The sequence below is a fragment of the Cyclopterus lumpus genome, chromosome 25, assembly GCF_009769545.1.
Source record: "Cyclopterus lumpus isolate fCycLum1 chromosome 25, fCycLum1.pri, whole genome shotgun sequence".
NCBI classification, from domain to species: Eukaryota; Metazoa; Chordata; class Actinopteri; order Perciformes; family Cyclopteridae; genus Cyclopterus; species Cyclopterus lumpus.
Genome location: NC_046990.1, coordinates 8807126 through 8819570, shown reverse-complemented (window position 1 = coordinate 8819570; position 12445 = coordinate 8807126). Strand labels below are relative to the sequence as shown.

General features: G+C 41.8%; 1 protein-coding gene across 1 annotated transcript; it reads right to left on the bottom strand.

The window, feature by feature from the left end:
• Positions 1 to 8507: 8507 nt before the first annotated feature.
• On the bottom strand, positions 8508 to 9653 carry pou3f2b (POU class 3 homeobox 2b). Its single transcript, XM_034528998.1, has one exon. It carries the CDS (start codon positions 9651 to 9653, stop codon positions 8508 to 8510), a length of 1146 nt encoding a protein of 381 aa, XP_034384889.1.
• Between the last annotated feature and the right edge of the window lie 2792 nt (positions 9654 to 12445).

The following is a 12445-nucleotide window of genomic DNA, read 5'->3' as shown; positions in this document are numbered from 1 at the left end:
GGCCCCCGTAATGTGCCCTAATGACGGAGAACGAGGCGGCCTCGGCTGAAGTATTAATTTGGACTGCCTCCCCTGTGATTATTCCGTAGCCAACAACGCCGCCGCTGCTGCGTAGCGAGAGAAATGGATACGCACGTGATTCATGGAGGCTTTTCCGCTCTGCGCTACCGCTTGATTCCTTGCTGTCACGCACGCTATGAGGCCGATGTATCCAAGGGAGAACCACAGCAATTAGTTTGGCTTTTTTTTAAAAATTTGTCTTACAGACGAAGCTCGATGAACCTGCAAGGGGGCGAAATATATGAATGTTTTTTGTTTTTTGTGCCTAAATAATAAATCCAGCATTCAGATGTAAACATGGGGCCAGGGTTAGGGGCCTGGTACATGGTTGCACTTTGCTTATCTTCTCCCCCCCAATTCTTCTATTTACAAATCAGATGAGTGACACCAGAACATACCTTGACAAATATGGCAGCAGGTGTAGTAATTGTATTCTCTTCAGTGAGACGCATGTTGTGGTCTGTCTTCATCAGGCCGGGACTCGACAGGCCACAGACCTGCCTGAGGGAGGCCTCTCTGTGATACCCGTCATTATGTGGCTTGGTATTCCTTCTCTAGTTTCTTGACTCAGACTCTAATAATGAAGACATCCCTGTCAGTCCTTGCACTGCTGTCTAAAGCGTATCATTTATGTTTTGTTTATGAGTATATTAAAATGTCAGCGCCGGGTCCCTTGAATCCATCTAAGTACAACAACCAGAGGCAGCAAGTCAAGTCCTGATCTGATGCTCGTGGTGCAGGTATAGCATTAGTTTGTTTTCAATATGTTGCCATGTAAAATAACACATTTGGAGAAAGATCCTACTTATTTAATCCTGTTAATATTATTAACCTTACAATATTAACCGTATTGTGAGATGTGCCATAGACTAGTTGTTATATGAAACTGCTCACAACAAGGTCTGGGGATTATCTTAAGTAAATGGGTCATGATTTTTAAAAGAAACTGCTGTTGAAATGCATTTTTTGGACAATCTCTGCAACTCACACCAAAACAAATGATTGATAAATCATTTGTAATAATGTGACATTATTATATATTTTGTAATTTGCGATATTGGGACATATAAACCCGCTTGTCCTCGCCTCCTTCGCATCCCTCGCAATAAGAAGTGAAAAAAAAGAAACCCACCAACTAACTAATCAACCTACCCACCCACCCAGCCTCTAACCAAAGAACCCGCCCACCCTCTCGTCCCCTTCTCTTTCCACGAATTCGCCATGAGAAGCGAAGACAAGTAAAACCCACCCACCAACTAACTTACCAACCTACCCACCCACCAACTAACTTACCAACCTACCCACCCACCAAATCACTCGCGCCCACCCTCTCGTCCTCGCCTCACTTCTTATCCCTCGCCGTCAGAAGCGAAAAACAGAAACCCACCCGCCAACCAACTAACTAATCAATTCTTGTAATTGGAAAACTGAGTCGGTTTGTATTTCATGAGTGATGATGTTAGTCCACTTACTAGCCATTTAAAATAGTGAAACCATTTTTTAAATACTGACGTTGTGGTACAAAAATGACCTCTAGAATAATCACAGCCTCATGAAACTCAACAACAACAAATTAAAGGCCTTGGGCATTCAGAGGATGTATGACTCTCCTAGGTTTATGGACAATAAGATCTCCAAATGTCAAAAGTGTTTGATTCAGTATGGCTTTGTCTGGTGTTCTTCGAGGTATATGGTGTTCCTAAAGGTCAAAGTAATGTGGTAATTTTGGATAATTTTGATAAATTCTCGAGTTGACACTCACATATATCACATATACACATCACACATACAGTATATGCATGTGTCAAGTGGTCAAGAGTCCTATTTTGATTATTTTCTAGTAAAGATCAAAGGTGTTGAATATTCGTTTGAACTTGAAGTGTCACCTTACCAGGACAACTTTGATTTATTAAATTTTTCTACCTTTTGATTCTCTTACTTGTACAATGGCTGCTGTCCATGAGCTTCCTTGTCTCTCAAACAGAGCCATTTACCAATGGTCAATGTCAAAAAAGAGCTGGCACAGAAGCTGCATAAGATGGCCTTGCTGGGAGACGAGCATGTATCACAAACAGGCCGAGCAATTATATCCTGAATAATTATGCGCTGAAGGGGAGACACGATTCGCACCACTGATCAGCAAAGTTCATGTGAAGTTATAATTAAACAATAACTCGTTTACAAATGAACGCACACGCGCATTTGTGTACTTAAGTGTGCAAAGTGTAATTAGCTGCGATGCATCTGAGTGAGATTGAAGAACAACAATGTCAAATGGTGGAATTATGTTCTGCTCATGAGCTTGTATCACTGTTATCTGTGTGGGGGGGATGAGCAGGAGTGTGTGTGTGTGTGTGTGTGTGTGTGTGTGTGTGTTTGTGTGTGTGTGTGTGTGTGTGTGATTCATCTTCACACGATTCAGAGCTGGACATGATGTCTGATAGGGAAACTTTGTACAAAGGCATTAGATGAAAATGTCTTAGGGGTAAATAAAGATAGCCACAGAAACGTTCTTGTTTTTTCTTTTTCTTTTTTAAATGTATTTAATACAAATTAAAATTAAATGTACCATAGTATGTCATATTGAAACACTATGCCGTTCCACACAATGTTAAATGACACTATGTGATGCGAGTGTATTAATTGTGTTCCATCAGACACAATCATCTCTCTCTCTCTCTTGTTTTTGTTCTTCGTGACAAGGCTCAATGTGCTGAGTCGGCATTTAACCGTGTCTTGACACCAGAAATAATACTGTGCGTCCCATACCTGTCACCGAGAAACAAACGTTACGTTGTCGATCAATAGTTTAGAAAGAAAGCAGGTTCTCCACCAGAAGAGGCCTTCGAGAAAAGAGGGAACGAGTATTCGCTAATCCTGATAACCTGATAACAATGTGAGTAAAAGACACTTCAAAGATCGAGCCGATACCCTGAACAAGCTTTACAGGCTGACATGCCCATTCATATGCAGCCTTTGATTTCCAGCAGCACTTTGCAACAACAAACATGAATCTGCAAGGCTCATGTCGAGTTCGGTAATGGGTCTGTAAAACCAGTGTATGGGTTATTGTGCTTAACTTTGCTCCAGCTAAATGTGTTACTGCTGACTCTAGGGCACGGTTGTTTTTGTTAATTGAATAATCCTTCAACTATTTTTTTGCTGTAATTGTTTAGTGTATTGAAATGTCAGGTGTTTTCCATTAACGATTAAGAAGCTGGACCCGTAATGTTTTTGTTCAGACGACTTATATGATCAGTTTGTTGGATCTTGTCCTGTCCAATTTGATTATTTAGAATAATCTAAATGAATACCCTCCAAAAGTCTGACAACTTGCTCTACCAATAAGTTCATATTGCTTCTCCAAAAGTGCCATTTTCAAAGCATGAACTATAGTCGGAACGCAATAAAGTTAATGTTATTCTTATGGGCATTTATTGAAAATGATTACATAAGTATGTTTTTCTGACATTTCCTAAATGAAGTAATCGTTAGTTAAATCCAGGGTGTTACTGACGCTGGTAATTCTGGTTCAACAAAGCCAAGCACTCTAACAGTTACATGACCCCTTCATTCTGAACAGAACGGTGCAACTCCTGCATACAGTCTGTAAAGTGAATGCTATTTTAATATCCCATCATTCGGACCATTGTAATGAGGGCCTCAACTATCTTTCTCACATTCTTTATAATATGACAAAATGCTTCTAAATCTCCATTAGACAACCCACTTCACCTTTAGGCTATATTTAATAATATAGCCTAATGATTTGGCAAACATTTGATTATGTTGTTGATTTTCTTTCACAAGACCAATAAAAATGACACAAAGGCTTTGGACTCACCCTCGGGTCACGCTATTGTCGCTAGATGGCGCTAGAACACCGATGATTCCCCTCTCTGTTTCTCCACAGCTCAGCACCATCAGTGGAGTGTTTTTGTTTTGTCTTGTTCTTCCTTCCCCTTGGAGCCTAATGGGAAATTTAAAGTCACCTAAATAAAAAGGAAGGTGTAATTAACGCGCTATTAATTGCATCTGCCAGAGAGCGGATGAAGGGCACGAGGGCGCACTTTTTTTTCTTTCTTTTTTTTTGGGGGGGGGGGGGGGGGGGGGGGGGGGGGGGTGATTACTAGGCTTCACAAAAGTCGACTTCAGAGACCCACACACAGGGCTTTATTTCCGGGTGTCGTTTCGTGCCAGGCATCCAAATGGCAGGTCAAACGGCGAGCGACGAGGATGCAGAGAGGGCGACATCTTTTTGTGAATGTTACCCCCCCCCCCCCGCATCATCAACAACAACACCGCACGAGAGAATGGAAGCCAGACACGGTGTTGTAATCTGTAACACGTACTGTAATTCCACAGGGATAGATATCCACTGTGTCCATAAGCCCGTGGAGAAGTCAACTAACCACATTGTCATTGATTAATTACAAATATAAGTAAAAATGCACTTTTGACAAATAAACCACTGACTCTTGCCCTGGGTGTTATGATAAATATATATAATGATATAGATTTTTTTTCATTTTGACGCTACTTTTATGTCATTATTTTATCCAGAAATAAAAAAAAAAAGGGCACCCGACGTTTTTGTTTGTTTGTGAACATTTTAATTGGTTAACGACATCGATAAGCGATCAGCTATCGATTCCCAAATCGATCCTTCCTCGTTTACTTCGCATTTGCTGAGGTAAATCTCACTCTCGTTTTATCCACACGTGGCTCCTCTTTTTGACACTCTGCACTGCTTCAGTCAGGACTGGCATGTGCGTGGAGTGAAATGAAGAATCCAATTGTAATTCATGTTATTATGACCACGTTATGACCACAGAGAGCAACACATTTGGTTTGTAGTTAAGCAGGAAGTGGCAGAGGAAGAAACAGCAACTCTGCATTCTGTCCGCCAGCTCCAAAATAAAATCAATCACAAAAGATGCTCATAGAAATATCGCACCACCGGTTCCCTATGGGAATATGATCGAGGAATGGCATTCAATAGTGAATATGAAAATACCATCAGGGTCCCTGCTGTCAATAGCACTGTCACTATAAGTCCCAGCAGTTGGAGTGGATTTTTTTTTCTGGTGAGATATCTTGTATCTATTGATCCTAAACGTTATGTTTGATATGGGCAAAACGCAATCCATGAGTTTTAAATTAAAAACAGGAAATCTGACAATTGATGATGCTTTTTTTCAAGTCTGGTTTGTTCACCTTTAGTTTAAAGGTCTCAACCTCATCAACCAAAGTGAAGCCAAAAATGACCAAAACAATGCCAATTTTGGTCTTTTGTTGTTGTTTTTTGTCTTGGAGAAAGCTAAACAATAAAAACATATTTAACCACGAGCAGAGGAATGATGATGAATAATACAACTTTTAGAATTTTTATGATGAATTTTACGATAGCCTACATTTTGTTTGACGTCTTATGTGAGATGATATCTAGGTTTTTTTTTTTGTCCACAATATACTTTGAGTGTGAAAAAAGTGAAACCTCTTGCTACCAAATACAATGTCAGTGAATCTTCCACTGTTGGACCCCTTTCAATCCTCCTGAGGACCACTATCGGTCCGCCGACCCCACTTTGGGAACCTCTAATTTAACCCTAGATGGAAGCTGAGGTTTTCCCCAGCCAAAGCCAGTCCATTTAAAAGCAGCCTGGGGCAGAAACAACACATCATCGGCTCACAATCTTCCATTCATCAACCCTGATTTTCTCCCAACCATTAATTCCACCCAAACGAATGAGCTCAAAGCAAGAAGCCCTTCTTTTTTTTTTCTTCCTTCTTTTTTTTTTTTTTTTTTTTTTTTTAAAACCACAGATGCAGATATTGAACCACGACAGCAGCATTCTCTTTTTTTGCTGAATTGAAAGAAGAAAAATACATTTAGCCTCGACGTTGGAAAAAAGCTGTTTAATATCAACCCCCATTATTTAAAAATGTGCAAGTCCGTTGTTCGTGTGTCAAGTGATGAAACACCTACGAGGCGTTTATCACCTCTGTATCTACCCCCAGTTCATCCAGTGAATATGACATAGCCTACCCTCCTCCCTCCCTCCCCCACCCCCAAAAAAAACAACAACAACAAACAACTGGTTTAACAAGCAATTAAACAAAACAACAAAGAAACAGCGTCGGATTGCTACTACATCCCACAACTTGGATTTCCAGTGAATAATGACATGGATCGATTCATTAAAGCTACTGAGGAGATATTTCAATGCCATAAACGTTCTGCTTTCTGCGGGTGAAAAGTAAATCAGGACGGGTTGGAAAAAAAGAAAAGAAAAGAAAATTTTTTCCATATGAAAAGGGGCAAAAAAACAAAATAATTCCCTGGTTATTTGTTTTTGCATAAAACGAAAAGCAAGCTACGGAGAACAGATGTTTATACATTTAACTGTGACGGTTTTAGGCTGTGGCAATCCCGCTGGAAAAAAAAACTAAAATCAAAAAATATGTCTATCTTCTTCCCTACGAAACAAAAGCCTTCTCGGTGACATTTCATATATATCTCGCATTTTATGTCAACTATATAAAAAAGCCATCGTATAATAAATTACAATCTCATTAACATTGCTAAAAAATAATATAAAATGTCTAAGAGCAATTTCCCCTCATGTAATAAAGCAACATAGACGAAGATGAACAAAATGGCTGAAATGACATGCATGGCAACGACCTAACAAACAAATTAAAATAACATCCCGTGAATAATAATAATAATAATAATAATAATAATAATAATAATAATAATAATAATAATAATAATACAATTTTGATCATATGCTGCAATTTTTGGAATGTCACTAAAAATGTGTTCTGGGATGAAAGGCCTTATTATTATTATCTGTCTTTTCATTAATATAGGGTGCGTATCTCCGTTTTTATCCTCTCCATGTCTGATTCATTGTGGACAATTCTCTACAACAGTGTTATCGATTAATCTGAATACAGTCCTCAAAGCACTACACTTTGATTGGAAACACAATGTATTCCAAAGCGGACTTCAAATGGCCAAACAGAGCTCCTCCGACAATTTAAAGAAATTAAATCGATTTCACATTAATAAAAAAAAAAGAAGAAATCTTTAGACTGAACATAATATGAACCATAAAACAAAAATGAAAAACGAGCATAATTCTGGCGACAGAATGAACGTTAAATAGCACACAAATACAAGGCAGTGGGGTAGGCTATATGAATAAAACTGGATTTTAAAAACTCAACCTGTTTGTTTTTGAAAACATCAATCCGAAAAGTGCCCAGTGAAGAAAGAAACAGGGATGAAGTCATGACTTTTAAAGTTATACAATATTTACAAAAGTGGATCCAAATGTTCTGTGAGAGTGGGTGACATATATTTGTTGTAGATATCTCTATATCTATAGCCCATCCTATTGTGGAAAAGTGCCAGATAATCCAATCAGTCGCCACGGAACACTTCTCTCTGAGGGGGGAGAAATATCATTAACGCTTGTTTTGTGGAAAAATATAATGGACTTTTTGTTTATGCTGCTCTCTGACTTATGATGGAGGTCATACCGTGTATTCTTTTCTTTTTTTTTAAAAACCCACATCACTGAAGTGAAGAGTTTAGCCAGAGAGCTGCACAAATGTAATAATAATAAAATTAAAAAAAAGATAATATAATAGTAATCATCTATGTTCATAACTAAATCCCGAACTCTGTCCTCAAAGCATAAATAAGAGCAGTTTCCCAGCAGTGTTTTGAATGCAACGCGGCTCTGTGCTGCCTGGCTGACAGATGGGACTCACGCGATGCTCACCCTCAGCTGGACTCCACTGGACTGGGGCTGCAGCCTTTACTGGCCTCCAGTTTACTCCATTAACGCAGCTCCTTTGACCCCCCCCCCCCCCCCCCCCCCCCCCCCCTCCCCCCTGCTCCCCCCTGCTCCCCCCTCCCCCTGCACCAACCACCCACCCACCCATCACTGCTGGACACACAATTTAGAGCTACAAAACTAAACGCCTTTGTATTTGCTTTCCCTTTTACGCGCAGGGAAAATGTGTCTTGTGATTTGATATAAAAGTGGCGAATGGAAACCATTCAGCTATGCTTTTAGTCTAAAACAGGTATCCCTCCCTCTTTTTTTCCCGTCAAGTATAATTTCAATACACAATAGGGGCTACACCTTGAAACTGCGTCGACTGGAGTCACAGTGCTGGGCATGTATCCTCGGAGAACACAACACAGGCTTATGTTCCTTTAGCTCTGGGAGAGGAAAAAAATGTCCTGTCCTCCCCTCCACTCATTTTCCATTTCTCAGATATTCACTGCAGATATTGTGTAAGTACTCACTGCAATCTATTATACATAAAACACCCACTATAGCGCTTCATAGTTCAGTGATTTATATATAACCTTGGGGATAAATAAAAAAGGATAAACATGTCCTGGAGGAGCGGTCCAGCAGAGTTCATTGGACCGGGGTCTGGACCCCGTGGTGCGGCGGCGTGTCCCCGTACACATCCTCGCTCCCAGGCAGAGCTCCTCCGGGAGGGGTCATGCGTTTCTCCTTCTGTCTCCTGTTACAAAACCAAACCCTCACCACTTCTTTCTCCAGCTGCAGACTGTCCGCCAGGCCGAGTATTTCCGACGCTGCCGGTTTGGGGGACTTCAAAAAATGGCTCTCCAAAGCTCCCTTTACGCTAACCTCGATTGAAGTCCGTTTTTTCCGTTTCCTCCCCTGCGCCGCGATTTTGTCCAGGCTGGTCGGGCTGCCCGAGGTGGAGTCCGCCTCCTCCAACCACTTGTTCAACAGAGGCTTCAGCTTACACATGTTTTTGAAGCTGAGCTGCAGGGCCTCAAACCTGCATATGGTGGTTTGGGAAAACACATTTCCGTACAGGGTCCCCAGGGCGAGTCCCACGTCCGCCTGCGTGAAGCCCAGCTTGATCCTCCGCTGTTTGAACTGCTTGGCGAACTGCTCCAGGTCGTCCGAGGTCGGCGCATCCTCGTCCGAGTGGTCGTGGTGGCTCTGCGATCGGTGCTGGTGCTGATGCTGGGACGGAGGGTGGCCGTGTTCGCTGAGGTGCGGGCTGTGGTGGTCGTCATGGCTGTCTCTTAGGTTGTGGTGGTGCATCCCTTGCCCGCTGCCCGGGATCAGTCCGTTTACACTGAAGCCCGACTGGGAGTAAATAAGGCTTTGGCCGTTCGTCGTGGCCATGCTCGGTATGTGAGCCGCGGTGGTGGTCCTCCACGCCCGTCCGTCGTGGTGGTTCCCGTGCGTCTGGTGCACCAGGTGGGGCGCCCGCGACTGGTGCTGCAGGTTGTTGCTGGAGTTGTGCATCTCGTCCCGGGCGCCCTGCACCGCGGGTTTGATGTCCTGCTCCGCGCCGAGCGGGCTGGAGGACCACGGGGCTCCCTCTCCGTGGGACAGCGCCGTGATCCATTGGTGTGCGTGGCTGAGCGCGTGGCTGTTGCTCTGCAGCGGGTAGTCGCTCTGCAACAGGCTCTGCGCGTCCCGGTACGCCGTGGCTTGCTGCATGCTGCCGGGCTCCGAGTGCACGATGGATGCGCTGGAGGTGAGGATGTTGTAGTGGTTAGACGCTGCGGTCGCCATGACTCTCGGAGCCGGACTGGTCGCTCTTATTAAAGGAACCTCGCATTTGACAGATCCTCTCCTGCCCACAGGCGGCTCTCAGGCGCTCTGCCAAGTGGACGCCGAGGCGCACCTGGACTCCGCCACGCCCCCGCCGCTCATTGGGCGTCAAAGGATGATTGACGTGGTTACCAGGGGCAACGACGCGGTGATTGGCTGCGGGGAAGTCTCAACAAACACTACTCTCTTTGTTGGGAGAGGTGTGAGTTGAGGCTCCCGTGGAAGCCGAGAGCCGGAGTGCAGCATGGGGAGACGGAGCACCGGGATCAGCAGTGCAACTGTAAGATACAGTTGATTTACTTTGATAATCATGTTCTATCGAGACTCCGGCTGAGGTAGCCTTGATCCAAGAGAGCAGGCTTTCCCCTATTGGGGAGATTAATACGAAACTGTGTAGGATATGCAATTGTTTGAGGTATACTTACTTTATATTTGGTTAATTGTAATTGCTGCGCACATGTATCATATTAAATGTAAAGAAGACGTGTGCGTAAACTCCTATTCGGCGACGTTAACCTATATTCATTTCAGCAAAGACTGTTAGATTTATAATAACATGCATATATGCTGTATCATCTGCATATCCAAGGCCTGTCTGTAAAATGCTGTTTAATGTTTCTTAGGAGTGCTGCAACATATCTGCAAGACGTTGTAGGTGTGCATATTAATAGGTGTGTGCTATTCGTGCAACGTTGTGTGCGTGTGTGTGTGCGTGCGTGTATGAAATAATATACTGAATATTGATCTTCATACATTAGTTTTATTTTGGATGACATCGTTACAATATTGACATTGTAAACTCATACTCGTGAAACAAACAAACTAATTTACTAAATTACTTTATTTACATAAGTAAAACCATGCTGACATAAGACATATAATGTCCTTTATAGGTGTTGTTTTGAGATGGTGCGAGAAATGCATCTGGAATACAAGTAGTTTAATTTCCAAATGTAGATGTAAAAGCTCTGGCTCGTTTCAATCAAATCGATTTGAATAGAATAATGTTTTTCTTTGTGAATATAAACTTTAAAAGTTGTATAGCAGTTTCATTTAAAAACGAAACCTGACAACTACTTATTAAAGTTATTAATCACAGAATCCTACACTTGTAATAGCATGTATAAGTGTTTTTTTTAAAGTAAATTAAAATAATAATTTAATGAAGTCTTGTAAAATGTCAATATCTTTCATTTGTCTCCACGTGTAAACTTTTAACAGCCCATAAAGTAAACAAATCCACTTCTGTGCCCTACCAGGCTGTAAAGTGAATTAACAGTCTGCACTGGGAGGAGTGGCTATACACAGAAACAGGAGGGTCCCTCTACTGTAGTTCTATATATAGCTTGAATGACATACAATATATATATATTTTAAATATGCCTTTTATGTGGTTTCCAAAATGTTCCTTTTACAATAGTTTGATGCTCCTATGGTTGTTTACAGCACTGTAAATAATCTGCGTGGGATCATTCAAACTGGGCTATATCATTAGAGCTCTTTACGTCCCCAAAAGAGATTTTGAAGTTATTTTCAGGTCTTATATACATCTTTTTTTTTTTTTTTACAGTTAGTAGTGTGTGGAAAGCTCCTCTGGCTGCTCATCATCCAGTAAAGTGAGAAAACACACAAGTGAAGAGGAGGATTAAGTCCATACTCGGGCCTCCGTGTCCAGGGCAGGTTTTCATCCCGTCCCAGCTGCCGTCCCCCCAGTGTCAGCTTCAGGGACCAGGACTTTGTCCAGAGAGGGGACATTCCTGGCCGACCGCCGCTGGTTGCCATAGGGAGAGGTAAATGAAACAACAGCAGTTGAGTCGCTGCTGCCCCCCCCTCCACCCCCCTGTTCCTGGACTATCTAAAGGCCTCTATTTAGAGAGGCTCTCTGCTGCGGGGACAAAGCCTTGGCAGGGATAAAGGAGGGAGGGGTAAAGAGCACAGGGCCCTGAGAGGGAGAAAGACCGAGAAGAACTGAAAAAGATGAGAGAGATTATGTCTGTCCTCAAAGCTGCTCCTCACACTGCAGTGAGATAAAAGCAAACTGTGTGAAAATAAAATACAAACAAAACTTCAAAAATGCTGCTTGGCAGAAGTAAATTCTGAAGCAGTCCCTTAATTCTGAATACTAGAAGGCATTAATAATTCCTTCTGTATGGATGCAATTAAAAAGCAGTTTTTGTCGGTTCTGTGGCCTATAACAATTACATCTACCAGAAATAAAGTAATACATACTGGCCACAAATTAAACCTATAAATCAATAGAGTCAGTTCTTCAATATCCACAATGTATGACTTCTAAACTATGCAAATGACTGAAATTGTAATTAAACATTGTATCTAATAATCCGGACCCATAGCAGTCAAATTAAATGGCAATAAAAAAAGCAATCATCAAAGAAATATTTTCACAAAAAAATAATCAAACTGTGCAGTAAAAACTGAAAAGTCTACACACGGAGTTCGCACACACTAAAATTATTCTTAGCCACGTTAATTTATACAAAAAAGTTCACACAAGGACACGTGTCATGTGACTGAGGTGAACAATGCAGGGCCAAGTAACAAAGGGCAAGTGCTAATTACAAAATGTTTCAGATTCAGCTTCATATGACCTGGATTGGATTTTGACGTTGTGCATTGATTTAAGTTGTTCACCAGCTTTTCTTTTGTGTTGATGCTGCTTTAGTGACACAAATATACATGTTTAATCTCTGATGTTACTAACAAAGATGAATACAATACCAAATATAATCATC